General features: G+C 45.5%; 1 protein-coding gene across 3 annotated transcripts; it reads right to left on the bottom strand.

The window, feature by feature from the left end:
* Nucleotides 1-932: 932 nt before the first annotated feature.
* On the bottom strand, nt 933-19,817 carry LOC142466425 (adenosine deaminase-like). 3 transcript variants are annotated; one of them, XM_075571323.1, is made up of 12 exons: nt 19,669-19,817; nt 17,164-17,225; nt 15,003-15,125; nt 14,130-14,273; nt 10,100-10,215; nt 6,989-7,113; nt 5,853-5,924; nt 5,046-5,147; nt 3,926-3,993; nt 3,255-3,384; nt 2,822-2,895; nt 933-1,167 (listed from the first exon to the last, which is right to left on the bottom strand). In XM_075571323.1, the coding sequence occupies exons 1-12, from the start codon at nt 19,702-19,704 to the stop codon at nt 1,161-1,163; spliced, it is 1,059 nt and encodes a 352-aa protein (XP_075427438.1). In that variant the 5' UTR covers nt 19,705-19,817; the 3' UTR covers nt 933-1,160. The 3 variants fall into 3 exon arrangements, with proteins under 3 accessions (XP_075427438.1, XP_075427437.1, XP_075427439.1); XM_075571322.1 differs by lacking the exon at nt 2,822-2,895; XM_075571324.1 differs by lacking the exons at nt 2,822-2,895; nt 5,853-5,924.
* Between the last annotated feature and the right edge of the window lie 5,150 nt (nt 19,818-24,967).

The following is a 24,967-nucleotide window of genomic DNA, read 5'->3' as shown; positions in this document are numbered from 1 at the left end:
ACAGAAAGGTGTTGAATTTGCACGTTATTGCAACATAAAGCTCTGTTCTAAATAAAGCTGTCAGAAGCTGAATTATTACGCTGCATATTTCCACTTCTCTTGTAATATGGAAATAAATCTTTGCAGTTCCGGGTGTCTGACAGTGTGATAGGAAATAGATTCTGATGAATAGAAGTGATGAGATATTTTTGTTAAAAAAAAAAAAAAAAAACCCTGTCTGATCTATAGGAAATTAGAGTTTCCAGTAGAGCCGCTGGTGCCTGCAAACCGGGGTCATAAATGTGCAGTGGCGGCAAAGCACCGTCTCGCCCACATTTTGCTGTGATCTTTACACCAAGGCTCAACTATTTTTTAAATTGCACCTCCCATATCCTATAAAGCACAGGCACAGAATAATATCTGGGCCATTTCAAAACCTAGACATTTTTGGATCAGGAACACACACACCACACACACACCATTTTGTAAGACAAAAGATTTTTGAAATAAAACAAGGACAAAATCAACAGCTTGGAATGCAAATATATCAAATATTTACAATACACAGGTAGGTTGTGTGGTCCCCCACCTAGCGTTATTCCCAGATGTTTTTTCCTCCAGAAGAGGGAGACTGGAGCCAAATAAAGTTAATCGTCCCGTCTGCTCCCAGAGAGGTCAGAAACAGTCTCAACAACGCGTTCTGGCAGGGGATGGATTAATGGCTACAGGTGTTTCTCACACATGGCTCATTGTCCCAGATCTTTCCGCCCGAGTGACCCGTGGGGAATCTGCCTGAGCGCTTGCAGAGATTTAGCGGCTCAGCTCCTGAGTGGTTTGCACTTGGGATTTTGTCCCACTGTGTTGGTTTCATATGGCTGGCTGGATTCTGGTGCAGGCGAAAATCAAACCACTATTCAAAAGCTAGAAAATGAACTGGATGCAAAAAAGCAACATTGTTACAATTCACATTATTTATTGTCAAGAGAAGAAGAACCGGCACTGGCAGAACTGCAGGTTTTAGGCAGTCTGCGCTTCTTTTAATGGGAATTTTATATCCAAACAATTTACAGTTTTATGAACTCAACATTTTGGTTACAAATCTGTTATTCCATAGGCGTTGTATAATTTGCGGAGAAGTTCTTGCTTTTCTTCATCGGGGAGGAAACTGGAGCGAGCCGCGTTTATGTTCTGAAAATCCAGATAAAGGGGAAAGCGTTACCGCGTGCGTGACAATCCCGTGACAAGGAATGGTGATAGCTGCCAAATGTGGCGCAAGCCGATTATAACGCGCAACATGTAAACTCCATGGAAACTCGGAGACATACACTGAGGTCTGAGACGGCTGAAGCTCCGTGAGACTCTGAGACATCCACTGAGGACTTAGACGGCTGAAGCTCCGTGAGACTCTGAGACATCCACTGAGGACTTAGACGGCTGAAGCTCCGTGAGACTCTGAGACATCCACTGAGGACTTAGACGGCTGAAGCTCCGTGAGACTCGGAGACATCCACTGAGGACTTAGACGGCTGAAGCTCCGTGAGACTCTGAGACATCCACTGAGGACTTAGACGGCTGAAGCTCCGTGAGACTCGGAGACATCCACGGACGTCTGAGACGGCTGAAGCTCCATGAGACTCGGAGACATCCACAGACGTCTGAGACGGCTGAAGCTCCATGAGACTCGGACACATTCAGTGATGGGTGAGAGCTGACCGCCAGGGTTCAGCCTCGCTTCAGCACCCAACAGAGATTTCCTACCGTGACCTCGCAGTCATCAATGTTTGGTTTCCTTATCTCACACTCAATTCTCCTGCTCACTTTTAAAGCTTTACACTCTTCTGCCCCTCATTACATCTCAGCCCTAATTTCTCGCTATGCACCATCCCGACTCTTGCGTTCTGCTCAAGGATGTTTTCTTTCTACCCCCTTTGTATCTAAAGCTCTCTCCCGCCTTAAACCTTTCTCACTTTCTGCCCCACACCTCTGGAATGCCCTTCCCCTCAATACCCGACTAGCCCCCTATCCACCTTTAAGACCCACCTTAAGACACATCTGCTTAAAGAAGCGTATGAATAGCACTGTGGATAATCATGGACACATGATACATAAAGCTTGGCCCCCTGCAGACGCACTTACCAGAACTCCCTCCTACTGTCTCTGTACGTTACCCCTACCTACCAATTAGATTGTAAGCTCCTCGGAGCAGGGACTCCTTCCTTAATGTTACTTTTATAGTATGTCTGAAGCACTTATTCCCATGATCTGTTATTTATATTATTTGTTATTTATATGATATGTATTACTACTGTAAAGCGCTATGTACATTTATGGCGCTATATAAATAAAGACACACAATACAATACAATATCGGCAAGGTAAAGAACCTCTGGGTACTGAGAGGTAGGAAAATAATTGGGACATCCGGATATTGCTGTCAAAGGGCAAAATTAATCACAAAATCCGTCTGTTTTGAAATTGAGCTCCGTCTCGTGCTTGTGCCAGCAAATTATTTGTTTTATTTTTTCCCCCATCTGTTTCTGATTTGTTTTATTATTATTATTACTGAAACAGACCCAGCGCCGGCTTGTAGGGTGTTCACACAGCAAAGCTGTGCTGCTTATTCTCACGTGATCGACCCCAAAAAGAAGCACAGAGTTAACTTTTTAAAATAAAGATGTGCAGATTTCTGCTTGGTCCTGTTCAATGCAAGAAAAAGTGATTAAGGCGCTCCTCTGAGACAAATACAGTGTGAATAAATTATATTAAATAATAATACTGTGCTCACTTTTAGTGAACGTGCAAATGTGTCAAATAAATATAATTCAGTGATATAAAATTGCACCTTTGATGAGACGGTTCCCGTTCAGTGGCAGGTATAAAAGAGGTTAAAATCCGTGGGAAAGGCGGAAATGCGCCCTGTGCCATAACATGGGAAGGAAGCTTTAATATATAAAAAGTAGCTGCATGATCTGGTGGGATGGAGGTGATATTATGATGCACATGAAAACCACACCCTTGCCCATACCCTTACCACATGCTTACCCATACCCTTGCCCCAGCCTTGCCCATACCCTTACCACATGCTTACCCATACCCTTACCACACGCTTACCCATACCCTTGCCCATACCCTTACCACACGCTTACCCATACCCTTGCCCATACCCTTACCATACGCTTACCCATACCCTTACCACATGCTTACACATACCCTTGCCCATACGGTTACCCATACCCTTACCACACGCTTACCCACACCCTTGTCCATACCCTTACCACGCGCATGAAATCTTCATCGCTAAACCCCATGTGCTTCTTGGCAATGGCGTAATCCTTCTCCAATGTGGTGCCAAAGGGGAGAGGCCCGTCCGTGCTTAAAGAATAATTTGCTTTATCTCTCTTGAGCCTGTAAAAAAAAAAAAAAAAAAATTTGATGCCGATAAAAGAAAAAATTGGGTAATTCTCTGAGATACGAGGACAGCTGTTGATCACCAATGTCCCTTCTACTCAATGTGGGGGTGAGTGGAGCAACACATCGCTAACAATGCATTAACATCCATTAATATTGTCATTCCAAGCCATCACGAGACTGTGTCCAATCTAACTAATCTTCGTTAAATCTGGTTGTTAATAGTTCTCCCTCTATAAGGATAATTGACCCTTGGAAAACCAGAATTGGGTTGGGATCTGAGCGTGACAGGCTGGCAGTACTTGGCATCATTAACCACCAGTAACATATTTAACAGGGTGGCAGCTCTATAATCTGTGGGCTCTCTGTATCAATGTACAGAAGGTCATTTTGCCGGGCAGATAATTTTCTGTCCCACTCTTGCTGTGCCAAATCTAAGTCTTGATTTGTTTGGAGTTCACCTTGATAATATTAATACTCAATTAACAAAACCCAAATCGTTTGATGTTTACCAGGTAAAAGGTTAAATAAATCTTACTGGATTAAGGGATGTTTTGTGAAATCGGGGTCACAAGCTCCAGTGATGTAACTAGACCACGGGCACATCTGTAATTGAAAATTATTAGTTATATGTTAGTTATCTGCATTAAAGGTACAATCCTGCATAGCCAGCAACATTTTGTAAACACTTTTTAACTTGTTTATTAATGACTTTGAGGTTGGCATCGAGAGCAAAGTCCCAATGTTGCTGATGACACTAAATTGTGTACGGTAGTAGAACCAGAGCGGGATGTCATTTCTCTCCTTGGAGAGACTGGAAACTCGGGCAGGTAAATGGCAGATTAGGTTTAATACAGATAAATGTAAGGTTATGCATTTGGGAAGCAAGAATAAACAGGTTAACTAAATGGGCTAACATGACCTGTTGGTGGCTCTGAGGACTGGAGCTGGTCACCCTGGCTTAGAGCCCATCAGGCTCAAAGCCCCAATCACTATTCTATCCAAACCCGCTAAAATAATGGTGTTTTGCAATCCTCACATCTCTGGTCCTTCCCGCTGAATCGTCCCCCCATTTCTAGGCTGTAAATGTATAAGGAAAGACAAAACTTGCATCCTAAATAAAGTTGCCGTCTTTCCAGTTCCTGGCCAAATCATCTTCATTTTTCGCACTATACAGGTCGTCCTCGTTATCCAACGTTTCACTTTACAACGAATGGCATATCCAACGCTTTACAATGCAACCCTATGGGCCGTTATCCGACGCCAGAATGCGCTATCCAACGCTCACCGCCACTGATTAACATGGGACTCACTTTACAACGGTTTCACTATCCAGCCCTACTCCCAGAGCGGGTCCCGTTGGATAACCGAGGACCGCCGGTACATGAATACCGTGTACCCAATATCTGGTGTTGAGGAGAGTTTAATCTCCGAGAGGCTTCTTCTCCCGGCAGCCACGGGCAGAGAGCAGCGGAATCCGTGACCCGTGGGGGGGGCATCTGTTCCAGCAAAGGTTTTCTGTGTGATGTGATTGCAGGAGATATGTCCAGACTCCCAGAGGACTACTTGGGAGTTTCCCATCCATTGTGGGAGAGTCGGCAGAGATGTCAAGTATAGCTTGTACACAGCACTTCAGTCGGACATAGCGTATACATTACCTCAAAATGCATGTTCATCTTTAATAACCGGGTATACAGCGCAGGATCTTGTAGGGTGTGATAACCGTGTCCTATTCTCTCAGCCTGCAGCGTTTCTACAGCCTTCAAGGGCAGAAGAAAGACATCAATGTTACACACAAAGAGTGTCCCCTATCCAGGGGCGCTGAACTGCAGTCCCAAAGACCCCCCCCCCCAACAGGTCAGGTTTTCAGGATATCCCTGCTTCAGCACAGGTGGCTCAATCTGAGGCTCAGTCTTAGACTGAGCCTCTGATTGAGCCACCTGTGCTGAAGCAGGGATATCCTGAAAACCTGACCTGCCGGTGGCCCTTGAGGACTGGAGTTCAGCGCCCCCCTGCCCTTTGCAGTATGCTCCCCAGTGCTGGAGAATATTTGAGGGTGGGGGGAGGGGTTGGAGGAAGAGAGGAGGAGAGGGGGGGTGGGAGAAAGCATGAGTGAGAGGGGGGGAGTTACAGGGCCGCCGACAGGCAGGAAACAGGCACGTCCCCCCCCACTCAACAACCTGGGGCCCAGGTGGAGACTAGTCCCTGACCCCAGGTAAGCTGCCGGCGGCCCTGCGAGCAGAGGGAGGAAGATTGACGTCACACAGTCTCCCTCTCTATATGTGACTTGGATCACCGTCAGATCACCCACCGCCAGCACAATACATTAGGAAGTGAACTTTTGGCAGACTCATATATATATATTTTTTACTGAACTCCCAATTTTTGTTGGGTCTAAATGTCTGCGCTGATTTAATGACGAGGCCCAAGAGAGTCGCCTGTAAAAGCTAGAGACTGATTCCCACCTCTTTGACCACTGAAGGTGGCCCGGCTTCTCCAGCGTGTACTGTTCGGTGGACCCCACACCTGGCGGCTTCCTGAAAGAACATCGTTGTCAGAATCGACAGCAGGGGCGGGCAAACTCCAGTCTTCCCGGGCCACCAACAGGCCAGGTTTTCAGGATATCCCTGCGTTCAGCACAGGTGGCTCAATCTGTGGCTCAGTGAAAGACTGCACGACCTGTGCTGAAGCAGGGATATCCTGAAAACCTGACCTGTGGGTGGTCCTTGAGGACTGGTGGAGTTGCCCCACCCCTGGTTTAGCTGTTCCCCAACCCCCTCTAGTAACACTACTATTAAGAGTCAATAAGTGTGAGTGGAACACCAACTCTGCCTGGGAGCATAGGAAGCTTTGCATACTACGCCTGCTTTTAAAATGTATTTTGGTTTATTAGAGCTGCCAATGTGTAGGCCCAAACGCCTGACTGTGAAAGGCCCAAACGCCTGACTGTGAAAGGCCCAAACGCCTGACTGTGAAAGGCCCAAACGCCTGACTGTGAAAGGCCCAAAGCAAATGTCCAAGAATATATCATATAAACTGATATTGATGAAGCGTGCAAACCCCACAGAAACTGCTATTTATTTGTAACGTTGTTGTAATCAGGTCCCACGCAGTTGAAATGCACTAATTACAGCTCCCGATACACCCCAGAGTTGCAGAAATTGGTCACGTCTTTCTTTTTGTGCCAGTGCCGTGATGCTAACCGCGTCTGCCATATTGTTTCTCCCGTACAAGTATTCCTGTGTAAGGGAATAAAACCGTAATATCCCAAGAACCAGACGGATAATGTGAGATAATATAACCGTTTATAGTAAATCTTCGCCGACCTCTCTGCCAGGCGAGGGTTTAGTGTTATTTTACATTAAAAATAAAACGATTACAGAACACAGGCAAAGACACCTACTACTTAAAAAAAAATACCCACCTGGTCAGCCCAATTCCCGCAGGCGAACAGGAATCCGCCACATCATCGGGGCGCCCTGTCACCACTTTCTATTGGTGTCCATCAGAAACCAACCGCCCCTGCTTTTTGGGGGGTAACACAGGTTTCCGACGCCTTTGTTTTCCCAAACGTTTTCAGCGCAGCGTATCTTATACAAACCTCATAAGCCTTAAAAATCGCAGGCGAGGTTTCACTCTGCAGAGACTCGTCTCCGGCCAGGTCAATGGCCACCACTGAGTCCTTCCGGTGCTTCTTGCAGAGCTCCACAATCTCCAGTGACCAGTCTGTTAGAAACACAAGCCAGTGTCCAGTGAACTCTGTAGAGACTTTAACCCACGTAAAGGGCAGGGATTTCCTGTCCTGTTGCCTGGCTTTGTTGCGCTTACTGCAGTGTAATTCCCTGTGCTGTGCTGTCTTTGTACAGTGCTGACTACACTGTGGGCGCTGTATAAATAAAGGTGTACAATGACGCACTTTAAAAGTGCAGTCACGGTTCAGTCATCTGAACCTCTTTATGTAGGATTGGAACTCTGGGGTTCGTATGAGCTGAACCCCCAATCCCACTGTCCCCCCTGGGTTCTGAGATACTTACCGGTGAGGTTACGGTACCAGTATTGCCTCCTGGTTGTTAAGGGGGGATTTAAATGGCCGCCCAATAGGAAGCCGGAACCGATGATGATGCAGCTTCCTATTGGCCCATGATTTAGTATTATTTTAGCGTCCCTAACGAAAAATGGGGAACAAATCCCAGATCTGATGCTCAAAGAATTATAAGGCAATAGAAATGAATCACTTGATGCATAAATGAAGACGATAATATAATGGTATAAGGCAATGCTGTAATCAAGACTGAGCATATACTGTAAAACCCAATGCAAGTGTGGCTTATATGGCAGGGTAGGGGGTGAATGTAGCAGGGAGGGGGTGAATGTAGCAGGGAGGGGGTGAATGTAGCAGGGAGGGGGTGAATGTAGCAGGGAGGGGGGGCTATCCAGACCATAGCGCTCCCGGCAAAGAGAACCGCCCAATGAGAATGTGCTCCCCTGCGCCGGCAACCCCGAACTGTCCCTGGTGTACCCCACTGGGTCTAGAGAAGCCAAAAATAAGCATACTCGCATGAGGAAGGCAGTAAACGCGAGGCGTGCTCCAGCCGGGATACAAAGCAAAAATAAGAGGAGGAGAGGACTTTTGTCAAAGTCCCCCGCGTGGCACGAAACTCGCCAGATTTTTTTGGGAGATCCATGTGTGTTTGTCTTTTTTTGAGATATTGTTTAGTTCATTACTACCAGATTAGCAGCGCCCGCCCTCCGCTCCTCTTATTTTAGTATCCCTAGGAGGGAGATTTAAACCCAGTAACTTCACCGGGAAAAGGGGGGGGGGGGAGGGGCGGGGTCCCTGGCGCTAAACATAGTGGGGTTCAGCTCCTGAGTTCCCCTGGCTCCAATCCTGTCTTAAAAAAAATCTTATTGGGGAGCGAAGACTGCTTTTCTTTAATACAAATTTCCTTTTAGTCATTACTAATTCTTCGGAATGAGAATTTTGATCGCAACCGCCCCGCCATCACCAACTCCCTGCCCCCCGCCGGCGTTTAGCCACAGAGGGACCTTCGGCTGCCGGCCACTTCTGTGAGAAGGAACGTTTTAGGGTCAGGGGTTAACTTTAGGGGTTTTATCTGTTGGGGTTAACTTTAAGGGCTTTGTGTACAATGCTGCGTACCGCGCGCTACACTGCGATTGTAACGCGCTTTGCGTCCCATCGGGAGAAAGGCGCTATCTGAAATAAAGTTATTATTATAGTGCATGAAATAATTACATAGAATGTTAGGATGAATAAAAAAAACATCCAATAATCGCCTGTTTTATAGTCTTGATGAGACGCAGGAAATTAATTGAACACGCTGCTTTGGTATAAACAGACGTGGAACATGTTTCTAGGTGATGGTGAGCGAGGTTTCACCGGGAGAGGCGTCATTCAGCGCGTCTTATTAAGCAAATGTATCAGTACATGGTGAGAATGGTACTATGCTTCGCATCAACCACTTAGATTGCAAGCTCACTGGGCCAGGGATTTCCATTCCTGTTGTCTGGTTTAGTATTTGTTGCCGGTACAGGTTAGCTCACCGGATCCGGTGCTGAGTCCCGTTGACTTGAATGCCGGATCCGGTGACCCATCGGCACTAATACAATAAGTGCAACAAACAAAGGCAATCCCTGCCCCGGAGAGCTTACACTCTAAGTGGTAACTACATATTACATCGTGTGTGTGTGTGTCACTGTGTGTATGTGTGTGTCACTGTGTGTATGTGTGTGTCACTGTTTGTGTGTGTGTGTCACTATGTGTGTGTGTCACTGTGTGTGTGTGTCACTGTGTGTATATGTGTGTCACTGTGTGTGTGTGTATGTCACTGTGTGTATGTGTGTGTGTGTGTCACTGTGTGTATGTGTGTGTCACTGTTTGTGTATGTCGCTGTGTGTATGTGTGTGTCACTGTGTGTGTGTGTGTCACTGTGTGTGTGTGTCACTGTGTGAATGTTTGTGTCACTGTGTGTGTGTGTGTGTGTGTCACTGTGTGTGTGTTTGTGTCACTGTGTGTGTGTGTGTGTGTGTGTGTGTGTTTGTGTGTTTGTGTCACTGTGTGTGTGTGTGTGTGTGTGTGTGTGTGTGTGTCACTGTGTGTGTGTGTGTGTGTCACTGTGTGTGTGTGTGTGTGTGTGTGTCACTGTGTCTTAGTGTGTGTGTGTGTGTGTGTGTGTGTGTGTCACTGTGTGTGTGTGTGTGTGTCACTGTGTGTGTGTGTTTCACTGTGTGTGTGTCACTGTGTGTGTGTGTGTGTGTGTGTGTGTGTGTGTGTGTGTGTGTGTGTGTGTGTGTGTGTGTGTGTGTGTGTCACTGTGTGTGTGTGTGTGTGTGTGTCACTGTGTGTGTGTGTGTGTGTGTCACTGTGTGTTTGTGTGTGTCACTGTGTGTTTGTGTGTGTCACTGTGTGTCACTGTGTGTCACTGTGTGTGTGTGTGTGTGTGTGTGTGTGTGTGTGTGTGTGTGTGTCACTGTGTGTGTGTGTGTGTGTCACTGTGTGTGTGTGTCACTGTGTGTGTGTGTCACTGTGTGTGTGTGTGTGTGTGTGTGTGTGTGTGTGTGTGTGTGTGTGTGTGTGTGTGTGTGTGTGTGTGTGTCACTGTGTGTGTCACTGTGTGTGTCACTGTGTGTGTCACTGTGTGTGTCACTGTGTGTGTCACTGTGTGTGTCACTGTGTGTGTGTGTGTGATATTACCAGGCATATGGCGCAGGCAGCACAGGATAGATCTGACTTTTATGGTAAAGTCTTTTTCGCCTTCCTTTAACCCTTCGTTAACGAGATTAACCACTTCTTCTGGGGTGAGATCCCCTCTGTGGGAACAAATGCACAATATTAGCGGCGTTTCCACTCGCCGCCTGTTTTCCGAGACTAATTCCTGACCCATTATTCAGTGAACGGGAATGATGTCACTGTGTCTTAGTATGGGAATGATGTCACTGTGTTAGTATGGGAATGATGTCACTGTGTCTTAGTATGGGAATGATGTCACTGTGTTAGTATGGGAATGATGTCACTGTGTCTTAGTATGGGAATGATGTCACGGTGTCTTAGTACGGGAATGATGTCACTGTGTCTTAGTATGGGAATGATGTCACTGTGTCTTAGTATGGGAATGATGTCACTGTGTCTTAGTATGGGAATGATGTCACTGTGTTAGTATGGGAATGATGTCACTGTGTCTTAGTATGGGAATGATGTCACTGTGTTAGTATGGGAATGATGTCACTGTGTCTTAGTGTGGGAATGATGTCACTGTGTTAGTATGGGAATGATGTCACTGTGTCTTAGTATGGGAATGATGTCACGGTGTCTTAGTATGGGAATGATGTCACGGTGTCTTAGTATGGGAATGATGTCACTGTGTCTTAGTATGGGAATGATTTCACCGTGTTAGTGTGGGAATGATGTCACTGTGTCTTAGTATGGGAATGATGTCACTGTGTTAGTATGGGAATGATGTCACTGTGTCTTAGTGTGGGAATGATGTCACTGTGTTAGTATGGGAATGATGTCACTGTGTCTTAGTATGGGAATGATGTCACGGTGTCTTAGTATGGGAATGATGTCACGGTGTCTTAGTACGGGAATGATGTCACTGTGTTAGTATGGGAATGATGTCACTGTGTTAGTACGGGAATGATGTCACTGTGTCTTAGTGCGGGAATAATGTCACTGTGTTAGTATGGGAATGATGTCACTGTGTCTTAGTATGGGAATGATGTCACTGTGTCTTAGTATGGGAATGATGTCACGGTGTCTTAGTATGGGAATGATGTCACTGTGTCTTAGTATGGGAATGATGTCACGGTGTCTTAGTACGGGAATGATGTCACTGTCTTAGTATGGGAATGATGTCACTGTGTCTTAGTACGGGAATGATGTCACTGTGTCTTAGTATGGGAATGATGTCACTGTGTTAGTATGGGAATGATGTCACTGTGTCTTAGTATGGGAATGATGTCACTGTGTTAGTACGGGAATGATGTCACTGTGTCTTAGTATGGGAATGATGTCTCTGTGTTAGTATGGGAATGATGTCACTGTGTCTTAGTATGGGAATGATGTCACTGTGTTAGTATGGGAATGATGTCACTGTGTCTTAGTGTGGGAATGATGTCACTGTGTTAGTATGGGAATGATGTCACTGTGTCTTAGTATGGGAATGATGTCACGGTGTCTTAGTATGGGAATGATGTCACGGTGTCTTAGTATGGGAATGATGTCACTGTGTCTTAGTATGGGAATGATTTCACCGTGTTAGTGTGGGAATGATGTCACTGTGTCTTAGTATGGGAATGATGTCACTGTGTTAGTATGGGAATGATGTCACTGTGTCTTAGTGTGGGAATGATGTCACTGTGTTAGTATGGGAATGATGTCACTGTGTCTTAGTGTGGGAATGATGTCACTGTGTCTTATTATGGGAATGATGTCACTGTGTCTTAGTATGGGAATGATGTCACTGTGTCTTAGTATGGGAATGATGTCACGGTGTCTTAGTACGGGAATGATGTCACTGTGTCTTAGTCACGGAATGATGTCACTGTGTCTTAGTATGGGAATGATGTCACTGTGTCTTAGTATGGGAATGATGTCACTGTGTCTTAGTATGGGAATGATGTCACTGTGTGTTAAACAAGAGTTTGCACAGACAGAGACCCCCGTTGTTCCTCTTATCTATGGCTTCTCTGATAAGGACAGAGTGGGATAAGACAAACATTCCCCCATTTCGAGGCCCCCGTAACAAATGCAATTTGGAATTCATTTCAAGGGGAAATGAAGCTAAGTCCTTGTTAAACTCGTTTAAGGAAGCGAAATAGTTTGTTAAATTGTCAGACTGTGGGATTTACAGAAAAGTACATCAATATGTCTGCAGAAAAGAAATTTATAGGATTTCAGAGTGTGTGTATATATATATATATATATATATATATATATATATATAATCAAAAAATAAATAGACGATACCGTTCTGTGGCTAACGAGGTGCTTTTATTTGTACGAGCTTTCGAGATATACTGATCTCTTCTTCCGGCGATGTTACAATGAATGAAGCAAGCAAAGGGTATACTTAAAAACAGTGTCTCTTGGAATGTTATCTGTGCTTGTCCTTCCCCCGTGTGGATGAGATTTATGGCTAGAGGTGTTAAATGGTTCCTGAAAGTAAGTGATATAAGAGTGTGTGTGTGTATCTGTGTGAATATAAATTAATGGAGAGCCCACAGTGTATACAGTGCTTTACAAAAGATGTGTGTGGAGTGGGAGTTAATATAAAGGGTGTGGGTAGGTGTGGAAATTTGAGAGATTGTAGAAAACTAAAAAAGTGTGTGTAGATACTATGTGGTCCCTATTGGTGTATAGGGATGGAAAAACAAGGAGTATATGTATGTGTAAGGGACAGCTGTGTGTGCATACATATAGCACAGTATGTACAGACATGGTCTTAGGCGCTCATGGGAAGAGAGTTCACTTGTGTCAGTAATGACTCATAAAATTTCGATCTCTGTTTAGGCCACTGCTAAGTGTCCCGAACAGTTGCATAAATTTGTATTCATGCAACCGCCTCTCTTTCGGGGTTTTATGATTACCTTTGAGTATGGCAACCCTCAGATCGTTCATCTTATGGCCAGAGTCAGAGAAATGTTTGCCGACAGGGCCGTCTCTTGTTCCGCGTGTGATGCTGTGGCGATGCAGATTAATTCTCTTGTTTAGCCCCTGCCCCGTCTCACCTATGTAGTAGCAGCCCCCTGGGCATTTCATGCACATGATGAGGTACACGACATTGCTGGAGGAACAGGTGAACTTTCCCCTGATTTTGTATTCCCGATTCCGGTGTGGTATTTGTATTGTGTCTATATATACAGTATATGGATTTTTCTTTACAGTAACTTTGTGCTTAAGGACAGATTTTGAAGGTTTAAGTTTCAATATTTATCGGTCTAAAGCAGGAATAGCCAACTCCAGTCCTCGATCCACCAACAGGTCAGGTTTTACGGGTATCCCTGCTTCAGCATAGGTGGCCCAGTCAATGACTGAGCCACCTGTGCTGAAGCAGGGGTATCCTTAAAACCTGACCTGTTGGTGGCTCTTGAGGACTGGAGTTGGCCGTTCCTGGACTAAAGCCTTCAAGTTTGGGGAAATGTTCTCCCGGCCTCCTCCTTCTCAGACACTTCTCCCTTGGGGGGGGGGGGGCTCCATTACAGCCCTATATTGATTAGCATGGATAAGTACACCCAAAATACTTTCACTGTGTCATCTCCTTTGTTTGAGGGAAACCAACACCAAAGGTTACGGGGTGTGTTAGAGAGGAGTTCCCCGCACACGTAATGTAATGGGGTGTGTTATATTCTGTGTCTGTGCCCTCTCTCTATATAAAGGGAAACCACATTTCCTGAGCACGTTTCTGACACGCGAGTCAGACAGAGGTGTCACTCCAAGTTCTAGTAGAGGTCAGGAGTAATGTAGTATCATTGTAGGTTGTGTTACCGTTCCAAACCTCATAGGTCCCATCTTCACATGTACACGTGTGAGCTCTGTGTGCACTATAATTCAGTATATAAAGAACCCTAAAAGCTAACATAGCCTACAAAGGCAAAACACGACTTGTTTTTATGTGCATCTAAATGCACACGTCCCCAACATGTACAGACAAATGGTACCAGTTATTTTAACGGCCTCCCCATGTTTCGCCGTCTTTTACATGTTCGCTATTTAGTGGACTTACCCTTCCTGCCCCCACGGGATAGGGTCCACTTTAGAGTTGGCAAACAGGTGAGGGCAGTACCGGACCTCCACGTAAATCACCCCTTCCTTGGCCTTCATCTCAACAAACTCGTAGGCGATTCTTTTCACGGCTTCTCTGTCGCCGCTAAACAGAAAACAACAAGCAATAGCATCATTACATTTGAGCCACCTGTGCTGAAGCAGGGATATCCTTAAAAACTGACCCGTTCGTGGCACTTGAAGACTGCCCGAGAGGTTGGATCTGGGTTAATATTAGTGGCGGTGCCGCCAGCGATCGCAGGAGGTATTTTAACGGTTGTATAGTCTGATCGGATCACCGCCAGTTAATGTTTCTGTGAGAGATCCGTTCTCCTTCATCGTCTTCTGTTAATAGGTTTGTTTCGGTTTTGCCAGCTTGCCCCCGTATCATCGGAGTTTAGCCCTGTGCTGCGTCTCCGCACCTCCATTTACCATGGAAACGGAGCACTTTATAAAGCAGAGGTTCCAGTATTACCTCACATCTGTTACTGGATAGTCCAAATACAGGACAGTCCGGTCCAGTACTGGACACCTGGTAAACCCTATGCTTGGCAAACAGTTAGAAGCGGCGTGAGGCACAAGGTCCGAGTCGGAATCTCGTGCTGACGTGGGGATTATATTTCGGTGAAGCGTTTGTGGACAAACTCTTCAGTACGTGGGCCGAAGTGGTGACAGTGTTAAAGGTGTTTAATCACGGGGTGAATTAATTAGATACCCAGGAATAATGATTCCGCTTTATTTGGTGAACACGGTGAGTGTAAACATTGCAGTACTTTGCGAGGCCCATGTGTGCTCACAAACACACACTCAAAATAGTGTCAAATAGTGTACTTACGCAACAATGGGCATGTAGATATGAAACTTGGAAAGGAAGTGGGAAAGACTCCCCGGGTTCGTGCAGACAATGCTCTCCAGAAGACTTTCAACGCTGTCCCCAGGTATCTGCAGGTGTCTTTTTCTATGGGTGAAAATAGAACATTTTCCGTGTATCCTCTGGGTTACTATAGCTGCAGTCGCCAGGAAGAAGTGTCGGCCACCCTGCAGGACTCTGTAGTATGCGTTTTATTGTATGCAATGTCCGTGACCGGCCCCCTGAGAAAACCCTCATCTTTTATTTATTTTTGTCTTAAAAGTCTGAGTCTCTGAGGCCGGGCTCCAGGGCGAGCCTCCATTTTGGGCCTTCCAGGCACTTAATATTTCAATTGCTCCTATCTCCTGAGCAAAGAAATCTAAAACATCCCATGACAGGGCAGAAAGAGATCTTCTGGGGTAAATATAAAGGGGAAAAAATGGACCCCAAAACCAGCAATTTGCTGCTTTAAATAGTCTGATATTAGAGGAGGCGTGTGTGTGTGTGTGTGTGTGTGTGTGTGTGTGTGTGTGTGTGTGTGTGTGTGTGTGTGTGTGTCACATGGGTGGGGGTGAGTGTACTTTGAATTGTTCACGGCAAATTTGCAGCACATATGTCATTTTTATTTTGCCTCTGTGTATCAACGCCTTTACTCGGTGCCGTTTGGGATTAGGGAGAGGCCAATAGAAGATGTCAGGGACGAATTACCTCTCGGATTATAATGAGATGTATCAGATCTCTATGAAACTTTTTTAAATCATGTATTTGCGTTAAAAAAATATTAATCTGTCAGCTCTGGTGGTTGAAACATTTGTGGTTAGCACAAGACGGAGCAATGTGTCAGCTTTCTGTTAGCATTTATATCTGCGCTGATACATGGCCCCTGTAATTGGTATCAGGGTGCAACTATGTATCTGGGGGCAACTGTGTATCCGGGGGCAACTGTGTATCCGGGGGCAACTGTGTATCTGGGGGCAACTGTGTATCTGGGGGCAACTGTATATCTGGGGGCAACTGTATATCTGGGGGCAACTGTGTATCTGGGGGCAACTGTGTATCTGGGGGCAACTATGTATCCGGGGGCAACTATGTATCCAGGTGCAACTATGTATCCGGGGCAACTGTGTATCTGGGGACAACTGTGTATCCGGGGGCAACTGTGTATCCGGGGGCAACTGTGTATCTGGGGGCAACTGTGTATCTGGGGGCAACTGTGTATCTGGGGGCAACTGTGTATCCGGGGGGCAACTGTGTATCCGGGGGGCAACTGTGTATCCGGGGGCAACTATGTATCTGGGGGCAACTATGTATCAAGGTGCTTAGCTCAATCTTTTTCTGCTAATTGCTTTCTGAGCGCTTTGGGAGTGGGTGTATGATTAGTTTGGGAAGGAGATGGTCAGAGCAATATTATAATGAGATCTATCACAAGTCGCGCCTGCAACGGGTGTAGAATTCCTCTAAATACATCCGACTAATAACCAGAGACCCCAAAACGACTAAATGTGGATAACACAGTCGTGTTTCGGAGTCCCCACTCTTCCTCGCCCTGCAGATGTAGCCATGTTTACTGGTTTACTGTTGCTTTATATACAAGGATGTATCAAAAGCAACAATATTGCCGCTGAATTACTGTGACATTTTGTGTTGTGTGTAGATACTGTACTGCGGCACAGTTGAGCATCCTTCATTTTGGTGCTGATGAGCCTGGCACCATTTTGGAAAAGGGCAAGAAGTGACTGACCTCTATCATTCTCTACAAGTTAGATATACCGCTTAGGATAACAAAACAAGATTTTTTTTCCCCCCATAATTTTGTGATTTAGTTATAAACACGAGGGAATCGGCTGATTTAACTCCAGATCTCTCTGGGAGATCTCTCTGGGAGATCTCTCTGGGAGATCTCTCTGGGAGATCTATAGGTCCATATTTTCTCAGCTAGTTATGCCCTAAAAGATACCTTTCTGGCAGTATAATACACCTTGGAGTCTATAACCGTTACGGCTTAGTACGGCCTCTCCTGGGTTAGACCGGCTTAGTAAACATGGGCAGTAATCTTAGTTTAATGTAGTTTCTCTTAGGAAGTGTAGGAGTCAAAATAAATCCCCCCATGTAGATCAGTTTGGAGATCAACTAGCCAAGAACTCACTTTGCAAAGTAGAGAAGGGTCTCCGGCCTTATACACGCATCCAGGTGGACATGAAGCTCCACCTGTAACAACCAACACAAAGCAGGAGAATGAATGGGTTTCCAACCGTTCTGCAATGAAGGCGCTGGGGTAACTACGCTTAGGCATATGTAGAGCCATGTCTACTAAGCTGTCTTCTTCCATAAGAAGACGCATTAACACCTCATTCAAGTCAGTGGACTAAATATTTCTAAGTGTAGTTATCCGCGCACTTTCCTTACCGGACGGGCTGATTCCACTGTAGTTTTTGTATTCATTTTGCCTTCGATGACCATTTTTCTACATTACTACAATTTCATGTAGTGGCCAACTCCAGTCCTCAAGGGCCACCAACAGGTCAGGTTTTCAGGATATCCCTGCTTCAGCACAGGTGGCCCTTGATGACTGGATTTGGCCACTCCTGCACTAGCCGGAAGTGGCACAAGACATTTTTCTCCATCAATGTGCACCGGCATCAAACGTTAAAATATAAAACAGTTACGAGTGGGCGCTATATATTAGGGCAGTTTTGGGGCGTAGAAAGTGTATTTTGACACATCGCATTTTTGGAACGCAGTTATGTTATATGTAAGAAACAGCTTCTTAAAACTGGGGCAGAAGTCAGGCAGTTAGACCACATTCATTTAGTGGATATTTTCACCGGGAACAAAGCAGGGGAAAGTGATGCACAGGGGGGCACAGCTTCTTACATATTGCTATAATCTGTGTTATTTAACGCTTCCGGAACTCCTCCTTATAACATTTTCCTTGCACAGGCACTTGGGCACACTGATTATTATCGCATATAAACACAAGATACAAAAGTACTTGTTACTGTTAGTACTGTTACTAATATTCCCGAGGCCAAAAGCCCCCTAATGCGTCTCCTTCATGGACCCTAATCTTTTGGCCTCTTCAGAGCTGGTAGATTTAAACTACAGGTGTTAACAAACCAAAAGATAGTACCAGCGCTCTCTGTCTCACAGCTACAGATACTAACGGATACCAGTGTAGGGAATATGAATAATTTAATGACACTAATAATAAACTGAAATTATAGCAACAAGAAGGGAAAAAAACACATGAAACAAAAGGAAAAAAATCACAAAATGGAAAAAGGAAAGCAAACTAGGGGGGGCGACGTTTTGAGGGGTGACCTCTTCATCTGGCCCATTCCCCCTGGTCCCAAAGGGTCCCAGAGGTACTTCCCTTAGCCTTCCCTCCCCACTGTCAAATAATCCCACACTCAGCTAACCCAAGATATAAATCATGAACTATGGAGAGGACAAAGGGCATGTGCAGACATCAGATATCAAACAATTAATGAGAGATCATGGACTGTGAAAGAGACAAAGTGCATATGCAGATATGTGATGTCAAACAGTTAATGAGAGTGAGCAAACCCTCTGTCCTCAGCTCCTCGTGCCCTGTGGAGTGCATGTGTTTTTTTCCCCTTCTCCTTCTTTCCCCTCTACCCCCTATACTTTGACTTTTTCCGTGGTGGTATTAATTCTCTCATTGGCGCATTGGCTATTGTTGCTATAATTTCAGTTTATTATTAGTGTCATTAAATTATTCATATTCCCTACACTGGTATTCGTTAGTATCTGTAGCTGTGAGACAGAGAGTGCTGGTACTATCTTTTGGTTTGTTAGTACTTGTGAGGGGAATTAGGGTCCCTTCCTGTTCCGTGCACCCTGCAACCTTGCTGAGTTTTTCAGTCAGAGTGCTGTCTATCACCCCCCTTTCTGCCATAAACTACAGGGGTGTGCAAAGAAGGAGAACCCCTACATCGGTTTGGGAACAAACTCAGATACATCATATTACATGGTTACTAGAAGTAATTCCTCCCCAAATGCCCTCACTGATGTGTTACTGCGCTCACACAAAATGCCAACATACATTAGTGCTCACACGCCACACACACATGGACACCTATTCATGAAGCCCTTATATACAATATTATTCCCTGTGTACAACACACAGTATATTCAGGAAGAAGCCTCATTCTGCTATATGATCAATAATATCTATTATTGGTGCCTGAGATACGCCTCCTATTCAATAAAGCGAAACGCGGGTTGGCGCACAGTTAACCATGCCTGGTCTCCCCTTCCAGTTAATGGAAGGTGCTGCATAATTAACTGAGCGTTGCACTGCTTCCCACTGTGTTGAATAGGAATGGGGGCAGGGAGGGGGGGGGGAGTAATTTAACCAGGATTACAAGAAGCTCATTGTGGTTTTCAAACTGGGTTCACCAGCTACAAGTGGAGTGACGCTATCACACGGCCATTGTGTTATAACCGCTATTAATGCAGGTCACCGTTATTACTGGCGGTCACTTCCGGACACAATCATTTGCTGCGTTTTATTAATGGTTGTATAAATCCGGTGGACCGGTGACTCCAAGATGAATCCTAACCTTTTTACTAAAAGCCATTGTAATTCCTGGTTCCTTAATCCCAGTGAGAGATGCGGGATACGTACCTTGGGCTTGTTAAAAGTGGGAACCATTCGTTCCATTGTCCTAACGTTTGCTCCCTGGATGATTCCGGAAGCACGCGGCGTTGGAGCAGAATATAATGCTGTGTTGTGTTGTGTCGTACCTTGACCTTTGGGTGTTGCAGTTCCCTTGTCAGAACCTGTTTTGTAGGGGAAGGTGTGTGATTAACCTTATCACTGCCGGAAGTTCCTTGCAGCAGCGCTGTGCTAAGCGTTACAGCGCTGTGTGTGCCAGCTCAATGACAGATACGTAACACGGTTAGAGTCCGGCTCAGGCTGGACAACTGGGTGACTGGGGAAATCAGGTAGCCACTCAGGATCCAGACTAGCCAAATCTCCCACAGTGGCCAGAAGACTCCAGAAATCATGGATCGGTTGCAGCCGGTGTGTGTGTGTACAGTACGTGTGTGTGTGTACAGTACGTGTGTGTGTGTGTACAGTATGTGTGTGTGTACAGTGTGTGTGTACAGTACGTGTGTGTGTGTGTACAGTATGTGTGTGTGTACAGTACGTGTGTGTATACAGTATGTGTGTGTGTACAGTACATGTGTGTGTACAGTATGTGTGTGTACAGTACGTGTGTGTATGTACAGTACGTGTGTGTGTGTGTGTGTGTGTGTACAGTACATGTGTGTGTGTGTGTGTGTGTGTGTGTGTGTGTGTGTACAGTACGTGTGTGTATGTACAGTACGTGTGTGTGTGTGTGTGTGTACAGTACATGTGTGTGTGTGTGTGTGTGTGTACAGTACGTTATGTGTGCGCGCGCAGCTGATCTGTGTCTATCAGATTATGTACGTTATGTGTGTATCTGCGTCAGTCTGCTGTGTGTGTATAAATACAGTGTGTATTTGCATCACTCTGCTCTGTGTGTGTAAGTGTGTCATTTCCCTCAGTATACAGTATGTACTGTATATCTCTATCCAAGTCTGTTTGCTCTGCATCAATGATTATATGTATGAGTGTATGTATCGGAGTGTGTGTGTATATATGCACAAGTGAATCCCTAGCTAAGCCTGTGTATATACAGTATGAATGAGTCCATCATTGTGTGTTATGGCCCTATACTGGGCCGTACATTCTGTTCCCCTCCCCCCCGGGGGCCCTTAATACCTTAGTCGGACGCTGGTTAGTATGTTACAAGACTGCAGTTACTAAGGGGGCTGTGGCCCAGACTTGCTGCCTGCAGTGCGAACGCTGCTTATAAATAACTCCGGTACATATCCTGGATAATAAGGAAGATCAGGAAATCATCATTAATGTCTTGTTAAATGTCTATCGCAACGCCAAGAAGATGAAAGCATTTAGGGTACGATTGATGCCAAGCGGGCAGTTCAGATATGCAATAAGATGCAATCAATTGAGCCACCTGTGCTGAAGCAGGGGTACCCCTAATACCTGGCCCGTTGGTGACCCTGATTTAGGATATGTATCAAAGTCTCCCACAGGCAAAATCAGGGGAAACGTACAGCGAGCAAAACAGCGTCAGGGACGTGCAAAACCACTCCCACTGCCTGCCACTGAACTCATCGTCCTCAGTAAATCTGGGGCAACTTCATGTTCCATTTTTGCCCACATTTTGCAGAGGAGACCTATGAGTTTTCAAAAGCATAAAGAGTGAACGACCATTTATTAGCCCAAACAGCTTACAATCTATAAATGATTTTTCATGCAATATTGTATTGCGCTTAAGTATGTCTCTGCTGCTCTTCCCTTAGGGCAGGGGGTCCTCAAGCCCCCCCCCCCCCCAACAGGTCAGGTTTTCAGGATATCCCAGCTGCAGCACAGGAGGCTCAATCAATCCCTGCTTCAGCACAGGTGACTCAATCAGAGTTACAGTCAAAGACAGAGCCTCTGATTGAGACACTTGTGGTGAAGCAGGGACTGACTGAGCCACCTGTGCTGAAGCAGGGATATCCTTACACTCTGACCTGTTGGGGGGGGGGGGGGTTCTTGAGGACTGGAGTTCAGAATCCTTTGTCACGGAGACCAGGACTAATACCCGGGATCAATATCGCCAGACAGAACACGGGAGACCAGGACTAATACCCGGTATCAATATCGCCAGACAGAACACGGGAGACCAGGACTAATACCCGGTATCAATATCGCCAGACAGACACGGGAGACCAGGACTAATACCCGGGATCAATATCGCCAGACACGGGAGACCAGGACTAATACCAGGGATCAATATCGCCAGACACGGGAGACCAGGACTAGTACAGGGATCAATATCGCCAGACAGAACACGGGAGACCAGGACTAATACCCGGGATCAATATCGCCGGACAGACACGGGAGACCAGGACTAATACCAGGGACCAATATCGCCGGACAGACACGGGAGACCAGGACTAATACCCGGGATCAATATCGCCAGACAGAACACGGGAGACCAGGACTAATACCAGGGATCAATATCGCCAGACAGAACACAGGAGACCAGGACTAATACCCGGATCAATATCGCCAGACAGAACACGGGAGACCAGGACTAATACCAGGGATCAATATCGCCAGACAGAACACAGGAGACCAGGACTAATACCCGGATCAATATCGCCAGACAGAACACGGGAGACCAGGACTAATACCAGGGATCAATATCGCCAGACAGAAACCCAAGAGTTTATCAAATTCATTTATTGGAAAACAGTAATCCACAACTGCACATATAACCAGACAGCACACAAACTCACAACTGCACATATAACCAGACAACACACATACTCACAACTGCACATATAACCAGACAACACACATACTCACAACTGCACATATAACCAGACAACACACATACTCACAACTGCACATATAACCAGACAACACACATACTCACAAGTGCACATATAACCAGACAACACACATACTCACAACTGCACATATAACCAGACAGCACACAAACTCACAACTGCACATATAACCAGACAACACACATACTCACAACTGCACATATAACCAGACAGCACACAAACTCACAACTGCACATATAACCAGACAGCACACATACTCACAACTGCACATATAACCAGACAACACAAACTCACAACTGCACATATAACCAGACAACACACATACTCACAACTGCACATATAACCAGACAGCACACATACTCACAACTGCACATATAACCAGACAGCACACATACTCACAACTGCACATATAACCAGACAACACACATACTCACAACTGCACATATAACCAGACAGCACACATACTCACAACTGCACATATAACCAGACAACACACATACTCACAACTGCACATATAACCAGACAGCACACATACTCACAACTGCACATATAACCAGACAACACACATACTCCCAACTGCACATATAACCAGACAACACACATACTCACAACTGCACATATAACCAGACAACACACATACTCACAACTGCACATATAACCAGACAACACACATACTCACAACTGCACATATAACCAGACAACACACATACTCACAACTGCACATATAACCAGACAACACACATACTCACAAGTGCACATATAACCAGACAACACACATACTCACAACTGCACATATAACCAGACAGCACACAAACTCACAACTGCACATATAACCAGACAACACACATACTCACAACTGCACATATAACCAGACAGCACACAAACTCACAACTGCACATATAACCAGACAGCACACATACTCACAACTGCACATATAACCAGACAACACAAACTCACAACTGCACATATAACCAGACAACACACATACTCACAACTGCACATATAACCAGACAGCACACATACTCACAACTGCACATATAACCAGACAGCACACATACTCACAACTACACATATAACCAGACAACACACATACTCACAACTGCACATATAACCAGACAGCACACATACTCACAACTGCACATATAACCAGACAACACACATACTCACAACTGCACATATAACCAGACAGCACACATACTCACAACTGCACATATAACCAGACAACACACATACTCCCAACTGCACATATAACCAGACAACACACATACTCACAACTGCTCATATGACCAGACAACACACATACTCACAACTGCACATATGACCAGACAGCACACATACTCACAACTGCACATATAACCAGACAGCACACATACTCACAACTGCACATATAACCAGACCACACACATACTCACAACTGCACATATAACCAGACAGCACACATACTCACAACTGCACATATAACCAGACAGCACAAAAACTCACAACTGCACATATAACCAGACAACACACATACTCACAACTGCACATATAACCAGACAGCACACATACTCACAACTGCACATATAACCAGACAGCACACATACTCACAACTGCACATATAACCAGACAACACACATACTCACAACTGCACATATAACCAGACAGCACACATACTCACAACTGCACATATAACCAGACCACACACATACTCACAACTGCACACATAACCAGACAGCACACATACTCACAACTGCACATATAACCAGACAGCACACATACTCACAACTGCACATATAACCAGACAGCACAAAAACTCACAACTGCACATATAACCAGACAACACACATACTCACAACTGCACATATAACCAGACAGCACACATACTCACAACTGCACATATAACCAGACCACACACATACTCACAACTGCACATATAACCAGACAGCACAAAAACTCACAACTGCACATATAACCAGACAACACACATACTCACAACGGCACATATAACCAGACAACACACATACTCACAACTGCACATATAACCAGACAACACACATACTCACAACTGCACATATAACCAGACAACACACATACTCACAACTGCACATATAACCAGACAGCACACATACTCACAACTGCACATATAACCAGACAGAACACACACTCACAACTGCACACATAACCAGACAACACACATACTCACAACTGCACATATAACCAGATAGCACACATACTCACAACTGCACATATAACCAGACAACACACATACTCACAACTGCACATATAACCAGACAACACACATACTCACAACTGCACATATAACCAGACAACACACATACTCACAACTGCACATATAACCAGAACTGGAGCTCGAGTTACATAGGGATCTCCCTCCCTGTCTGCCGGGGGTCCCCCTCCCTGTCTGCCGGGGGTCTCCCTCCCTGTCTGCTGGGGGTCTCCCTCCCTGTCTGCCGGGGGTCTCCCTCCCTGTCTGCTGGGGGTCTCCCTCCCTGTCTGCTGGGGGTCTCCCTCCCTGTCTGCTGGGGGTCTCC

The sequence above is a fragment of the Ascaphus truei genome, chromosome 15 (genome assembly GCF_040206685.1).
Source record: "Ascaphus truei isolate aAscTru1 chromosome 15, aAscTru1.hap1, whole genome shotgun sequence".
Lineage (NCBI taxonomy): Eukaryota > Metazoa > Chordata > Amphibia > Anura > Ascaphidae > Ascaphus > Ascaphus truei.
Note: the sequence above shows the minus strand (reverse complement) of the source record. Positions and strands in the feature narration are given on the sequence as shown.

Bases quoted from the DNA above. Each gene is read 5' to 3' on its own strand.
- LOC142466425 (XM_075571322.1), bottom strand. From the start codon at position 19,704: ATGGAACGAATGGTTCCCACTTTTAACAAGCCCAAG. The intron at 17,226-19,668 runs GTACGTATCCCG...TGGTTGTTACAG, and splicing joins CCACTTTTAACAAGCCCAAG to GTGGAGCTTCATGTCCACCT. The intron at 7,114-10,099 runs GTAATATCACAC...TGTTTCTAACAG, and splicing joins CTGCCTGCGCCATATGCCTG to ACTGGTCACTGGAGATTGTG.